Raw genomic sequence first — 15,835 nt, 5'->3', positions numbered from 1 at the left:
ACTAACTTGGTCATAATTACAGCACCCAATTGACAATTCAGGGTACCGTACCAGACTAGTCTTCCCATTACATAAACCAATACATTTCATTATCATTGCGGATAAAGAGACCACTCTAGCGTGCAGCTAATAGGTACCGCTATGCATTAATGGGAACGTCTCGAGGCCAAGACTAACTGAGTCATACTGAATTACAACACCCAATGGACACTGCAATAATTCTACGATTGTCAGTCGCATTTCAAAACCCATCTGAAGGTTTCATCTCACTCTCTGAGGGCCGGATTCTTAGACTCCTTATCTGTCTATGACACGCACGTGGTTAGAGTTCAAATCTCGCGAGGATTGGCAACCTCTGAGATCGAGATCCGGAGGGGAAATTGATGAAACGACCGTACATCTCAAAGAGGAGCCTTGCTTATAATTAGGAACATCTGTAAGGTCAAATGAGTGTTACCTTCATAACCAATTTAAAGCGCAGAATTACTTCAATAATTCCAACTATACCTATATAAGTGGGAACTGAAACTTTGCACGGTGACTACCCAATTGGTCAATGTACCATGCGTTGCAGTTGGCTGCCTCCAAGTTGACTGATGCAAAAAGTTGCCTCGTGCGACATGGCCCTAAGGCCGAGCCCAAAAACAAAATAATAAATAACAGGTGAGCAGAAAATGCCCTCTCGCTCTCTGGTCGATCAATTTTAAAAACAGTACACACAAACACTTTAAAGTGCACTTGTTTTCTGCAAAACATTATACGCACCTGCGCCAAGAACGTAGGTTAAAAGAAAAGAAGAAAAAAATAAAAAACTGTTCACGTTTTTCTGATTTCAGTAAATGATAAACTGGTGTGTCGAAGCAGACCTGTCATCGTTCCTTCGTAAAAGAGATTCTTGAACGATAAGAGAAACAGATAACTCTGCATGAGTCAGTGGCGTCACAAATCGTGAAACTCATCTTTAAAAATGTTTTCAATTATTCCCCAAAAATTATGATTCTCTCTCGGGTATCTGCTATGTGACAACTCCCATGGTGTCACTTTGAACACCCCAGTTTTAAACATGGGTCCCATTTCATAGAGCTGCTTAAAGACAGTGGACACTATTGGTAAATGTCAAAGATCAGTCTTCTCACTTGTTGTATCTCAACATATGCATAAAATAACAAACCTGTGAAAATTTGAGCTCAATCGGTCGTCGAAGTTGCGAGACAATAATGAAAGAAAAAACACACTTGTCACACGAAGTTGTGTGCTTTCATGCTTGATTTCGAGACCTCAAATTTACTTCAGAGGGAGCCGTTTCTCACAATGTTTTCTACCATCAACAGCTCCCCATTACTCGTTACCAAGCAAGGTTTTATGCTAATAATTATTTTGAGTAATTACCAATAGTGTCCACCGCCTCTAAGCAGAAAACATTACTTAAAAGATTCCTGCTAAGCAATAATGAGCAGGATACCAGTCAGAAATTGTACAAGTAACATTGTATTTTGGCTGGTAACCTTATTATAGTGAGCATAATTTTGTTGTACTTATTAGCTCCTTTTCCGCCTAAGCAGGCAATCATCGTACTCTTCGTACTTTGTCGGTCAAAGTAATGAACTATTTTGTGTATGAATAACTAAGAGTCTTATGACCATTGCCACTGAATTATTATGAATCTTACTTCAAATATTTTGATATGAATCTAAACGGGAAAACAACGTGCCATAAGTATGTGAAAGGAAAAGGAATCAAGTCTCAACCACAAGTCTTAATTAGTTTAAGGGGAAGTCAAGAACCATCTTCAGTGCTCCTCATTAAGACTCGGAACACAGCAATTTGTCCAAAAATGTTTGCTCTACACAAACACCCTAAAACTTTGTTGAAAAATGCAATTACAGAAAACATTTTTTAATGAACTTCCGTCACTTCGGTAATTATCAGAAAAGGGAGTGACGCAAGTACGTAATGAATGCGGCCATGGGACGGGTAAGATTAAGTGCCTTATCCACTTTCCTCGTTAAAGGGTTCTAAAGTATTCCGTTGTTAGTTCCAATGCCGTGATATAAATCACTAATAAGAATTTTATGAAATCGGCATTGGGTTGTTTACTTTGACAGTTTGTCATGTGCAGGATTTATGGGGAGCGTGGAGTGTGAGTTTGAAGTATGATTGGGTACAGACAAGGCTCATTTGGGGCAAGTAGAGCGTACACTGCACAGACAGTGTTCAAATTGACACAATGGTGCTGTAAAGATAACCAAGAAAGACTCAAAATAATCATCATATTTTGGTGTTAACATTGGGTGCGTTCGATAAGCTTCCCTGTGTCGACCCCGCAGTGCTCACTCGGGTGAGACCCTGACAAGAGCTAATCGAACGGTCACGCTCGCCCTCTCGTGGTGACGGCATGCACCTCAGGTCATCCCCAAGTGACCCACTCCACAAGCAGGACACTGGGGGCTGACCCGGGTGAGCCTCGTCAAAGCTATTCGAACGTACCGGTGCAGACCGGGGTCGACCCAGGGAAGTTAAACGAATGCACCCATATAACTGTTATATTAACACCCTTTAAGATGTACATTTTTGTGATATTGTGTTTTATACTAGATCAACAGCTCTCTATTGCTCGTTACCAAGTTAATTGTTATGCTTAACGTTATTTTGAGTATTTACCAATAGTGTCTAGTGCCTCAAAATAACGAAACTTATCATGTTGCTTGTCGTTTCTCACAATTTGTTCTACTATCAACATCTTTCCGTTGCTTGGTACCAAGTAAGTTTGTATGCTAACAATTATTTTGAGTAATTACCAATAGTGTCATGTGCCTTTAAGACATAGTTACGTACGTACCCTTAGTTGTTGATAACTAGAAGTACAAATTCAGCTGCTCTATTTAGTGGTAAATGAGGGGAAACGAAAAATAAATGCTCGACCTGACGGTTCACTCCTCATGATGACAGAAGTCATTAAAAACGCAAACATTTAAAGGAAATTTGCTTTTAGGTGTTTATTAGAGGTAATGCCCCATGCCTGGGGCGAGGGAAATCCCAAGTTATACAAGGGATCAGGTTACAAGGATGACTAGGGGGTCGAGGTGGATTTGAGTTCATTCGAGGGCGCCTTAGGTTACAGCTGATGATCGGGGACGGGGGTGGCCCTGTTATTGTAAATAGTTATAGACATGTCTATAAAAAAAAATCGATAAAACAATAGGTTACAGGTTGGATTAACTGCCTTCTTAATTCTTATTTTGGAATATGGGATTGTGATTATTTTTTCAAATATCTAATACCTGGAAGTATTATAGGTTTAGGTCTTTACTATTTTTTTCTTTTCAGTTTTTGAAAAAAAAGGTGGAGCACCTTGTCAAAATGAGAGAGCCAATGTGACAGGGAATTCTGTCCTCTAGAGATTCTGCCCCCCCCCCCCCCCATACGGCAAAGTTTAGATAGCGCCCCCTTTTGAATCCTCTTCTTCCAGCCCATGCTAATTTCTGATCTCGGGCGGACATAGTTCTCTAGTACACCGCCCTGATAAACTCTGTTCGACTTTCACCTTTGAGAAGCTCTCACCTTTTGAGCACACTCTGGCGAATGAGAGAGTCAGGATATAAGCTTAGAATAGTAAACACCCTTTGCCAAGAGAGTTTCAGTTTAGTTTGATGGTTAAAATTCCTGGTTGTGATTTTAATGGATGCGTATAGAGTAGTCTGGAACCCTCCCTCTAAAGGTGACGCCCCAATTCCAATGAATCACTCAACGGAGGGAGGTCAAGAGTATAACGCCCTCTTGTGACAGTAATGAGTCCAATCGATCTTTCTGTTTTTTCTTCTTGTGTAAATTGAACCATTTTGGGTAGGTGCTTTATAAAAGCTTAAGAGCAATTACGTAGGGTTAACACTGACGTGAAGCTGGGACTCCAGACGTTAATGTAAACCCTGCAACTCGGTCGCATTATGTGTCTGATCTAACTGGCTTGAACCAATTTCCTGCTTTCATTATTGGTTCTTTTAGAACCGCAAACTAGGCAGGGTGCCTTTTTTATTTTAGCATAAAACAACAGCAGTAAGTTCACTTTGATGTTAGAAAAACTTGCTGAAGTAGGACTATTGTTTTAGAATTCTACAAAAAAAATTGAAGTATTGTTTTCTAGCTTTCATAATTAGATCTTTGGGAACCGCAAACTATGCAGTGTACCTTTTTTAGAGCACAGCAGTAGTTTAATATTGCTGTAGAAAACTTGCTGAAATGTTGTGTTCTAGAAAACTTGCTGAGGTGTGTGTTTTGTGTTTCAAGAAAACTTCCTGTTTTTCTAGAGAACTTGCTGAAGTATTGTTTTACTAGGAAACTTGCTGTTTGGTTATGTTTCTAGGAAACAATTGTCTTCTGGGAAACCTGCTGAAGTGTTGTTTTAGAAAACCTGTTGAAGCATTGTATTCTAGTGGAACCAAAGATTGCGAAAAAGTTTCAGCATTGCCTACAATTAAAACTGCTTTATTACAGTGTTCATGGATTTGTACGATGGGTCCCGAATCACAACTGGCCCCTGTGGATGAGCTAGCCTCTGTACTTTGTGAAAGTAAAATGGAGCTGCAAAGTGGCGTAAGGCACTGGCCACCCTTGTTGCACAGATTCTTGTTCTTTCAAATGCCTAAAAAGGGCTTCAGGCTTGAAGTCTTTTAATTTGAGTGAGAAATGACTTCTTTCTAAAAAGATGCGTTACTTCAGAGGGAGCCGTTTTTCAAAATGTTTTATACTATCAATCATCAACAGCTCTCCATTGATCGAACAAGTACGTTTTTATGCTAATAATTGTTTTAAGGAATTACCTATAGTGTCCAGTACCTTAAGCTTGCACTGACGTCACAAGTAACCATATTGACTATGAGGGCTGCATTTTTAAGGGGTCTGCAATTGGTGGGTGTGGGAGTCTAACCGTATGCACGTCATAGATGCAAAGAAATGCAAGGGGGAGTCCATAAAAAACACAACAAAAATATACAAGCGTGATGACGCCAAGTGATGACGTCACTATTCCCGATTTCAGTAGGTGGATTGTTTAGCATAGCCTGCGGCATTTAAAAAACATCTTGCTTCTCAAATTTGGTTTAAAATAAAAAAAAACAAAAACTGAGTAATACTTGCACAGACAGGTTTTTTGAAAGCTCAGAACTAATTGTTGTAATAACTTTTAAAGAGTGCCAATCATAATTGACAACGAGTTTTTGTTAAAAATTTGTCAAAAGATATTTTACGCTGAATATAGCTTTAAGAAGCATCATGAGAAATTAAGTAAAAACTAAAGTTCATGAACGAACACACACGGAGCATCACTAACACGCCTCCTTCCTCTACTTGGAGTCATGTTTCCCTCGGAGAAATGTTTTAAAACATCTGACTAGAACTTGCACAGATAGGTATTTTGAAAGCTCGACTTTGACAATCAATTTGACAAACATTTCCGCCCCAAAAATGTGTCACTTTCTGAAGGATTGTTTTATTTAAAGCTCTGACTAGAACTTGCAAAGATAGGTATTTTGAAAGCTCATATCGGCGTTATTTTGAGACAGGAGTGCCAATCAACTTGACAAAATGTTTCCACCAAAAGTTTTGTCACTTTCCTGAAAACCGTACCCAGTAGCTGTCTGAGAGGGCAATGCAGTTTTGCCGTACCGACGACTGTTCACCAAGTCTCTTCTGGGATTATCGTTTTGGCCTTTAAAGGCACTGGATACTATTGGTAATTACTCAAAATAATTGTTAGCATAAAAGCTTATGGTTACGAGCAATAGGGAGCTGTTGGTATTACAAAATATTGTGAGAAACGGCTCCCTCTGAAGTAACCTAGTTTTTGAGAAAGAGGTAGTGTCTTACTCAAATAACTTTAATAAAAGACTTCGGGGCTGAAGCCCTTGTAGGCATCTGAAAGCACACTCAAGAGCTACTACTACATAATACAGATATACCGCCATGCAATTATATCAATTATAATAATGAAAATCGGAAAAGAATGTCATGAACTTACTAATTTTGTTGGCTCTTTCTTCTCCGAGTGGTCCCGGCCGTGGCACCCGTAACACCCCGTCACTAGAGACGCACAGCACCCGCAGAACACAGCCATCTTACTCGGTGTGTTGAACTGCTCTTTGTAAATCCGCAAGACTAACTAGCCCGGAGGGCAGCAAACTCACAGTCAAATTCAGTGAACTTCCTGCAGTAGGGGAAAGGTAAAGAATCGAAGGGGGTGAAAGGATGAGGAAGGGTAGACGGTTTCCCAAGGGTTCAAGGAAGTTGTAGTTTAAGAAGTAAATAATTGCTAGTTTCTACAGCTGCAATGGTTACTCATTGTAACCCGGCTTGTTAAAAACTGTAGTAATGTAAATTCCAATCGTCAAAATTAACACTCAATTATGTATGTAAATATTATTTGTTTAAAAAATATTATAATTATTTTATGGCCTTTTGTTATAACTGATTTGTTTCACTTGAATATTAAAACAATATTTTTTTTTTTAATTTACCGTGGATATGAGATCTCATTAACTCTCGTATTTACAAGAACATAATGATGTTTTGAACAGCTTTTTGCACACACTAAATACAAAAAGACGAAGATACACTTTCAGATCTGTGTTAAAGGCACTGGACACCTTTGGTAATTGTCAAAGACAAGTATTCTCTCTCAGTGTATCCCATGGTATGCACAAAATAACAAACCTGTTGAAAATTTGGATCAATTGTTCACCGAAGTCGCGAGAGGACAGAAAAACACCCTTGTTGAACAAATTTGTGTACTTTCATATATCTGATAACGCTTCAGGCTTGAAGCTTCAGGCGACAGTAAAACAAAAAGCAAGATATATAGTTCCCAAAGAATACAGCAAAGTAGAAACATATCACATGGTTTTACTGCAGTGCCTAAAAAAGCTAAGCATCAGCGATACATGTAATCATCTATAGACTCATAAGCAGCGGTTACTCATTGCAACTCGGCTTGTTCAAAATTTCACCCCAGTACTAGTGTCGCCGTTATTACAAATTCCATATGTACCTTATCTCGAATCATTACAAAACGGGAGCAGTTGATTAAACAGGAGTCAACTCAGCAACATAATCAGCCTTTGTACACAATCTTGATTCACAGAAGTCCTCCTATCGAAACGAAGCAGTTGCTAACAATAAGTGTGCTGTACCTTATCTTGATTCAAAGAGAGTATCACTTTGTGAGAGTTTTTGTTAAGAAGCAAGAAACTGGAACCTTATCGGTTGGACCGGCAGCTGCTGAGTGTGGAAGAGTCACTCTCGGGTGGGTGTCGTATGAGCTCTGCGCAGCCTTGGCCGATTTTTGTTTTCCCCCAGCCCGGGCTTATTGCGATAATTAAACAGCGGAAGTTTCTTAAGATGGTTGTAATTATTAGTAAGGAGGATAGTCACTTGTTGAAGATGGGTCTCGCTCCTGTTTCATTAAAGGGATCGTTCTCCAAATTGTTTTTGATATGGATTACTTGAAACATAATCATCAATTCTGATGCAGTTCATTCACCACGAAACCAAATATTGGGCAAAATGTGATTTAAGGAAGTTTGCTATTATAATACAGTTTTAGAACTTGAGGTCTCGAAATCAACCATCTAAACGTACACAGCTTCGTGTGACAAGGGTCTTTTCTTCCTTCATTGTTATCTCGGAACTTTGATGACCGATTGAGCTCAAATTTTCACAGTTGTTATTTTCTGCATATGTTAAGAGATACACCAACTGTGAAGACTAGTCTTTGACAATTACCAATAGTGTCCAGTGTCTTTAAGGAAGTTTGCTATTATAATACGTCACATTAGATGTGACTCTCAAAGGAACTGGACACTATTGGTTATTACTCAAATAATTTTTAACATAAAAACTTATTTGGTAACGAGCAACAGTGGTTGTTGGTGGAGAAACGGCTCCCTATGAAATAACATAGTTTTTGAGAAAGACGTAACTTCTCATAAGAATAATAAAATACGTCAGGTCTGAAACCTTTTGTTATGCATCTGAAAGCACACAAGAGTGTGCAACAATGGATTTTTTTCATTCGTTCGTTGACCAATTGAGTCAGATTTTCACAGATTTATTATTTTATACATGTTATGTTGAGATACACCAATTTGATAATATTGGTCTTTGGCAATTACCAGGTGTCAAGTGCCTCTAAAGACAAACTTGTAGCTTTTGTGGAAATGATCTCAAGTTGAAGAAACTGACTGCTTGATCGATTAGTGGATGCCACAGTGTGTAAAGATACTTTGTTTGCTAAACCCTCTAAAAACTCCCAGGTTGGAATCGACCGGGATCTGGGTCATGTGGGAGTGACCCATTTCATGACCCGGGATCAAGTAATCAAAATTAATTAGTAGGCTAATTGGTGGATAAATAGTGTATAAAAGATATCCTTTTTGATACATTCAGTTTTTGTGGCAATCTATCAAGAAGTCAATATTAATTAATAGTGTACTCAAATTGGTGGATAAAATGTATCCACCGATTGAGCAGAAGGTATTGTGTAAGAGACCTTTTTTGCACAGGGCAAATGTGTTGAGAAGTCAAAAATAAATTAGAGGATAAATTGTGCTTAAAAATAATGTTAAGATATTTTGCTAGATACATACATTTTTCGAGGCAATGATCACGTCAATAGTGAAAATAAGTGGTGGGCAGTGTAAAAAAAGATACCATTATTGACCTACACTTTGGGTTCAATGATGTCAAGGAATCAAAACTAATTAGTGGATAAATTGTTGATGAAAAGGAATACTTAAATATATTTCGCTAGATACATTACATTTTTCGAGGCAATGATGGTTTCCGTAGTCGGAATGAATTAGTGGATTAATTGGTGGAGAAATAGTGTGTACAAGATATCCTTATTGGCACGTACACTTTGGGTGCAATGATGTCAAGAAGTCATACTAAATTAGTGTACAAATTGTTGGATAAGATATATTTTGCTAGATACATACTTTGGTCGTGTCAGTAGTCGAAATGAATTAGTGGATTAATTGGTGGATAAATAGCACGTCAACACGTGGTGATTCAGATGATACCGCCTCAGCATTGTATCCCAATGGAAATCCATGAAACTTACTGCAAAAACCTCTCAGGACTATAGCTATCTGGGCCCAATTTCATAGATACTGCGCCTTTAAAGTGACAAGTTCAAGAAACGTCTCTTACAGTCAGTTTAAACATTGAAGACGTTAAAATAGGGGTATTCCCTACGGATGTAATTGGAGATCTAGTGTCTATACACTGTTGACCTTTCTTCAAGAGGACTTCCTCCTTTTCGTCTGTTCGCAATTGGCATTTCACTCAATAATGAACCGGTAAACTAGCAGCGAGTAAGCTGCGTGGTTTGGCTGGTGATGAAAGCCCAGTCGGAGATGAGCTGTTTTAAATCTATAGAAGCGCCGTGGTGTCGGAACCTGTACACAATGCTACTGACACCGTTGAAAATTGGACATTCACGTTTCAGGTTTGTACAGTGAATGTCTACATTGTCTTCATATTGAACATTGAACATTCAACTGTACAGTGAATGACTTTTTGTCTTCATATTGGACAATTGAAATTCGCGTATGTTTGTACTGTGAATGTCTTTTTGCCTTCATATTGGACATTTGACATCCACGTAGGTTTGTACAGCGAATGTCATTTTGTCTTCATATTGGACATTTGACATTCAATTAATAGGTTTGTACAGTGAATGGCTTTTTGTTTTCATATTGGACATTGTACATTCACATAGGTTTGTACAATGAATGTCTAGTTTGTCTTTATAATGGACATTAGACATCCACATAGGTTTTTTTTTACATCAAATGTCTATAATACTTTGCTTTTGATATTGGACACATTCACGTACGATTGGTGCAGTGAATGTTTAAACTTGTCTTCATTTGGATATTGCGGTGAGATGTGCTCCTTTCATACAAAAACATACATATAAATAAATACATAAGACGTAAATGAAAGACATACATAAGACAAATGTGTTCTCTGTGAAAAAAAAAAGAAGAAGAAGAAAACTTTAGATTTAATTGTATTCTTCCACATGGCTGTGTACAAATCCTACCTGCCGGAAGTACATGGTGTGTGGAGTTGTGACGTCACAGGTTACATGATCGATAAAATAATAGGTTGACTTTTCGCTAATTGCAATTTACAAATTGCTCACATTTTCCCAAAAGGGTTGTTATTATTTAATAGAACCAATCTGTCTCCGTTAAATATAAGGTCACAACATAACATTCAAAGACAGCCAGCAAATTGAGTGACATGTACTCGGATTTATAATGGTTAACTTTAAGGATATCCGTTCATTAAGCGACCTGCCCCTGCACTAAGAGAGCGTGTGTTTATACACAAGACGCCAAGTGACTAACCACCCCACAACTCCCGAATAATTTCATAAAATGATTTCAATTTTCGAGAGCCTCAGAGTAATTGAGTTGGATTTATAGAAGCGATCTGAGCACTACCCCTGATAAAACTGACGCCGCATACCCCCCCCCCCCTCTTTTCCAACCCGGAAGCCATTAATCGTTCAACAAAAATGGCGGATGCAATATGTAATAAATCTGAATCATATCCCTTCTCAATTAGCCTCATAATCGGGACATAATATTATTATATGATATACAAGCCAGTTTTAGAGGTATGAGATGTGAGGTCATGTTTGAGTTAAACGACTTCGGCTTTTGGCTTCGGCTATGGGTTCTGCTAAAGGCTTCTGAACATGGATTTTGCTATTGGCTTCTGCAGCGGCAACGAATTGAGTTACAGGCATATGGACACCTTTGGTAAATGTCACAGATCAGTATTCTCACTTGGTGTATCTCAAAATATTGCATAAAATAACAAACCTGTGACAATTTTCACTCGATTGGCCATTGAAGTTGCAAGGGAATAATGAAAAAATAAAATCCGTAGAAAACGACGGTAAACCATAAATGCAAACCGTAGTTTGTAGAAAAGTTCACAATTCAAAAATATGAAATCATAAGAAGACAAAAAAATTATAAGAAATATTTCAGCTCATGAATCTTTACAGAAAATCTTGAATTTTTGCCACATTTATCTTCTTAAAAACGATTGATTGTTTTGCTAACAGTCGACCAGCCATGCCAACCTGCGCACCGTCTTATCTCAGCAATGAAAAGGTCCTTATCGTGGTCAAATCGCGGGCAGTCTTGAAGTATAAATCCGACCGAAGACAGAATTCTGTCCCATTCTTTTTATAAACAAAGTTTGAGGAGCTCGGCGTGGATTTGTGACTCGTTGACGGACGGGGGAGACTCGACTCATCGCTGAATTGTCTGAGAATTTCCTGCTGCGAGGGTGAGAGTTTACTTTGTAAACTCTGCTTCGCCTTCGGGAGGAAGGTTCGTTAGAAATATATTTTCAGAGGGAGTGAAAACAATGACTTCCTGTGGTACTACGGTGCAATTTTTTGACAGGTCTTAAAGATGGGTTGAGGGTGGACAATGGACGTAGAAGGGTGGTAGGGATTGAAGAAGGGTGGAAGGGGGTTGAAGAAGGGTGGTAGAAGCGTGGCATAAGGGTGATGGGTTGCAGAAGGGTTACAGAAGGTGGTAGAAGGGTTCCAGAATGGTGGTAGAAGGGTTGAAGATGGGTGGTAGAAGGGTGGTAGAAGGGTTGAAGATGGGTGGTAGAAGGGTGGTAGAAGGGTGGTAGAAGGGTTGAAGATGGGTGGTAGAAGGGTTGAAGATGGGTGGTAGAAGGGTGGTAGAAGGGTTGAAGATGGGTGGTAGAAGGGTTGAAGATGGGTGGTAGAAGGGTTGAAGATGGGTTGTAGAAGGGTGGTAGAAGGGTGGTAGAAGGGTTGAAGATGGGTGGTAGAAGGGTGGTAGAAGGGTTGAAGATGGGGTAGAAGGGTGGTAGAAGGGTTGAAGATGGGTTGTAGAAGGGTTGAAGATGGGTGGTAGAAGGGTTGAAGATGGGTTGTAGAAGGGTTGAAGATGGGTGGTAGAAGGGTGGTAGAAGGGTGGTAGAAGGGTTGAAGATGGGTTGTAGAAGGGTTGAAGATGGGTGGTAGAAGGGTTGAAGATGGGTGGTAGAAGGGTGGTAGAAGGGTTGAAGATGGGGTAGAAGGGTGGTAGAAGGGTTGAAGATGGGTTGTAGAAGGGTTGAAGATGGGTGGTAGAAGGGTTGAAGATGGGTTGTAGAAGGGTTGAAGATGGGTGGTAGAAGGGTGGTAGAAGGGTGGTAGAAGGGTTGAAGATGGGTGGTAGAAGGGTGGTAGAAGGGTTGAAGATGGGTTGTAGAAGGGTTAAAGATGGGTGGTAGAAGGGTTGCAAAGGGTTGCAGAATGGAGGTAGAAGGGTTGAAGATGGGTGGTAGAAGGGTTGCAAAGGGTTGCAGAAGGGTTACAGAAGGATGGAGAAGGGTTGCAGAAGGGTGGAGAATGGTTGCAAAGGGTTGCAGAAGGGTTGCAGAATGGTGGTAGAATGTTGGTAGAAGGTTGGTAGAAGGGTGGTAGAGGGGTGGTATATAGAAGGGTGGTAGAAGGGTTGCAGAAGGATAGTAGAAGAGTTGCAAAGGGTTGCAGAAGGGTGGTAGAAGGGTTGCAAAAGGGGTTGCAGAAGGGTGGTAGAAGGGTTGCAAAAGGGGTTGCAGAAGGGTGGTAGAAGGGTTGCAAAAGGGGTTGCAGAAGGGTTGTAGAAGGGTTGCAAAAGGGGTTGCAGAAGGGTGGTAGAAGGGTTGCAAAAGGGGTTGCAGAAGGGTGGTAGAAGGGTTGCAAAAGGGGTTGCAGAAGGGTGGTAGAAGGGTTGCAAAAGGGGTTGCAGAAGGGTGGTAGAAGGGTTGCAAAAGGGGTTGCAGAAGGGTGGTAGAAGGGTTGCAAAAGGGGTTGCAGAAGGGTGGTAGAAGGGTTGCAAAAGGGGTTGCAGAAGGGTGGTAGAAGGGTTGCAAAAGGGGTTGCAGAAGGGTGGTAGAAGAGTTGCAAAGGGTTGCAGAAGGGTGGTAGAAGGGTTGCAAAAGGGGTTGCAGAAGGGTGGTAGAAGGGTTGCAAAAGGGGTTGCACGCAAAACGTTTGCTGCAGGTTGGAGAAGGTTAGCACAATGGTTGCAGAAGCATTTATTGCTCTTCAATATGCTGTTTAATATGCACACATGTACGTAGGGTTTAATTGTGAATCCCCATGTGAAATAAGTGTGAGGTCAAAAACAATTTTTGGAAGAACATGACGTAGGCTCAAGGTTGGTATCTGGCGTTATTCACGAGCCTCGAAGTGTGACGTCAGATGTTCATGTTTAAGGACGGCCACCACTTGGTAAGCCTCATGCACCAACCAGACATTAATTTTATATATATATATAGGTTAAATAGTAGGGGTCAAACACCTCGTGCACACCTGCAACTAACCAGGAACCCTTGAGATTTATAAGATTCCTTCCTGCAATCATTCTGACTCCGGTCACCAGATGTCTCGTTTCAATACACCTTGCATTTGACCTTTGTACCGGAAAAGGTGATTGACCTCGGCGGAAGTAATTAAACAATTTAAGGTACCTTAATATCCGGGGCGGTCTAAAGGGAGCAACATGCGTTTATATTTAAAAATTAACCTTTTTGCAAAATCAATCACCTATTTGTTTTCCTTTTTTATAGACTAGGTGTTGAGTCGTGTGGAGCATGCACTTTTCGAACCTCAAATGTAATTTTAAATCCTTGGTAAAATAGTGTTATGTAATGTAATGTGTGTACGTTTCACTAGCGCGAATAATGCATTCGTTCTTGGTTTAAACGTTATTTTCTTTGTTATCGTTAAAGGCAGTGGACACTAATGGTAGCTTCAGAATAATTATTAGCATAAAACCTTACTTGATAACGAGTCATAGTATAAAACATTGTGAGAAACGGTTCCCTCTGAAGTAACGTAGAAGTAATTGTCCACGAATTTGATTTCGAGACCTTCAGAATTAGAATTAGGTCTTGAAATCAAGCATCTGAAGCCCACAACTTCGTGTGGTGACAAGGGTGTTTTTTCTGTCACTATTATCTTGCAACCTCGACGACCAATTGAGCTCAATTTTTCATGCGTTTGTTATTTTATGCATATGTTGAGACACACAAAGTGATACAACTGGTCTTTGACAATTACCAAATAGTGTCCAGTGTCTTTAAGGTTGGCAACTTTCGCCAACGGTGGCGGCGCACAACTCGCTCCACTAATTTTTTTTAGCGAATGTTCGCAAAATGGAACGCCCCCTGATTTCAAACTGGACGAATGAGGTTTACTCGCGTGGCAACATGGCGGACTGTGAGCCTCAGTGTACACGTTTAAGGTCAACGAACTAAGCATCCATCATCTAAGATGCTTCAGGGAGGAACAATTTTTTAATTCAATTTAACTGACGACTAAACTATCAGCTTATTAATTAGAAATCACAGCGATGCGGTCAGTACAAAATATCATCCTGGACAAAATGAGTCCCTTTGGCCGTTTGACACTTGACGCTGGATAAAAACAAAACACCCATAGGCAAAAACTGCAATATCCTTACTTGGACACTTCACCGTTAACGGGGCGCAGCGGTTGTTATTGTAAGACCACCTTCATAGTTTTAGACCGCCTGTATAGTTTGGGGGTAATCCACAAGTATGTATTACCCATGACCTTTGCCAATTCTTATAGGAGCAGATACATACTGTGAAGTTACCTCTCTCTCAAACACTGCGTTACGTCAGGGAGAGCCGTTTCTCACAATGTTGTATATAGTATCAAAAACTCTCCATTGCTCTTTATCATGAATGTTTTATGAAAACACTTATCTTGAGTAAATACCAATAGTCGTCAGTGCATTTAATGGATCAGCGGGTGCTCCCCTTTAAACTCAGTCCAAATTGCCCTGCTGACTGATGGGAGGGGGCTCCGAAATGCCCAGGAGTTTCCCCCGTTGATAAGAAACAGACTCGGCTCAGCCCAATCTGGGGGGTCCCAATGGTACGCCCAGTCATCACCGACAGAGTATCGTTACCCCTTGTCAAATAGCCCCGGGGCTAGCGCGCTGAGGCCCCGGCGGAAGGTTCAACTCTAGCTCGCTATCTGACATAAATTGGTCGTACTCATGGCAACTGGCAAGACCGGTTGACTTTCAAGCAGGGCTGGATAAGTTCATGAGAATTGCTTTCATGGGACTCAATCCTCAATCTTAGAAAAACATATTTTGTTTCTCCAGTGTTCAGCAACCAAATCGCCAGGAACTTGCCATTATTTGACTGAACTTGCTTAAAGGGGCTACTGTCTTCTGCTTCTGCTAGAATTCATTGTCATGAAAATCAGCATTGTTGTACGAATGTTTAAAAAGTAGAGGGGTTTTAGTTTTTTGTCTCCATACCATCAAGCTTAAAACGAACTTGCTAAGCCTGGAAAACAACGCTGAGTGATATATTCACCGAGGAAATGAAGTTTGATAATAAGCACTGATCACCGTCATTTGATAAGACCAGTATTCTCACTCGGTGTATCCCAACATGCATAAAATAACAAATCTGTGAAAAATTTCGACTCACTTGTTCATCGATATTGCAAGAGAATATTGAAAGAAAAAACACTCTTGTTGCATAATAATGTGTGTGATTTCACATGCATAAAAAGGGAGCTTCGGGCCTAAAGTATTGTTTTTATATGAGTGAGATATTTACGTCTTTCACGAAAACTACTTTACTTCAGAGGGAGCCGTTTCTCACAATGTTTTATATCAAAGCACCCCTTATAAATATTCTGCCTTTTCATTGGTTTAGAGCGCGTCACATGATATGTCTTAATTTTGCTAGACGGCGGCCG

General features: G+C 40.1%; 2 protein-coding genes across 2 annotated transcripts in view; both read right to left on the bottom strand.

Moving 5' to 3' along the window:
* Nucleotides 1–15,835, bottom strand: part of LOC117298886 (glycerophosphodiester phosphodiesterase domain-containing protein 5-like) — a 47,016-nt gene that overhangs the window by 22,489 nt on the left and 8,692 nt on the right. The window contains exon 2 of the mRNA XM_033782256.1: nucleotides 6,014–6,199. Coding sequence (XP_033638147.1) covers nucleotides 6,014–6,109 — 96 coding nt within the window. The 5' untranslated portion in view covers nucleotides 6,110–6,199. The remainder of the gene's footprint in view (nucleotides 1–6,013; nucleotides 6,200–15,835) is intronic.
* Nucleotides 11,428–13,451, bottom strand: LOC117298614 (proline-rich extensin-like protein EPR1). The gene is made up of 2 exons (XM_033781933.1): nucleotides 13,411–13,451; nucleotides 11,428–13,081 (listed from the first exon to the last, which is right to left on the bottom strand). Exons 1-2 carry the CDS (start codon nucleotides 13,449–13,451, stop codon nucleotides 11,428–11,430), a joined length of 1,695 nt encoding a protein of 564 aa, XP_033637824.1.

The sequence above is a fragment of the Asterias rubens genome, chromosome 13 (genome assembly GCF_902459465.1).
Source record: "Asterias rubens chromosome 13, eAstRub1.3, whole genome shotgun sequence".
Classification (NCBI taxonomy): domain Eukaryota; kingdom Metazoa; phylum Echinodermata; class Asteroidea; order Forcipulatida; family Asteriidae; genus Asterias; species Asterias rubens.
Note: the sequence above shows the minus strand (reverse complement) of the source record. Positions and strands in the feature narration are given on the sequence as shown.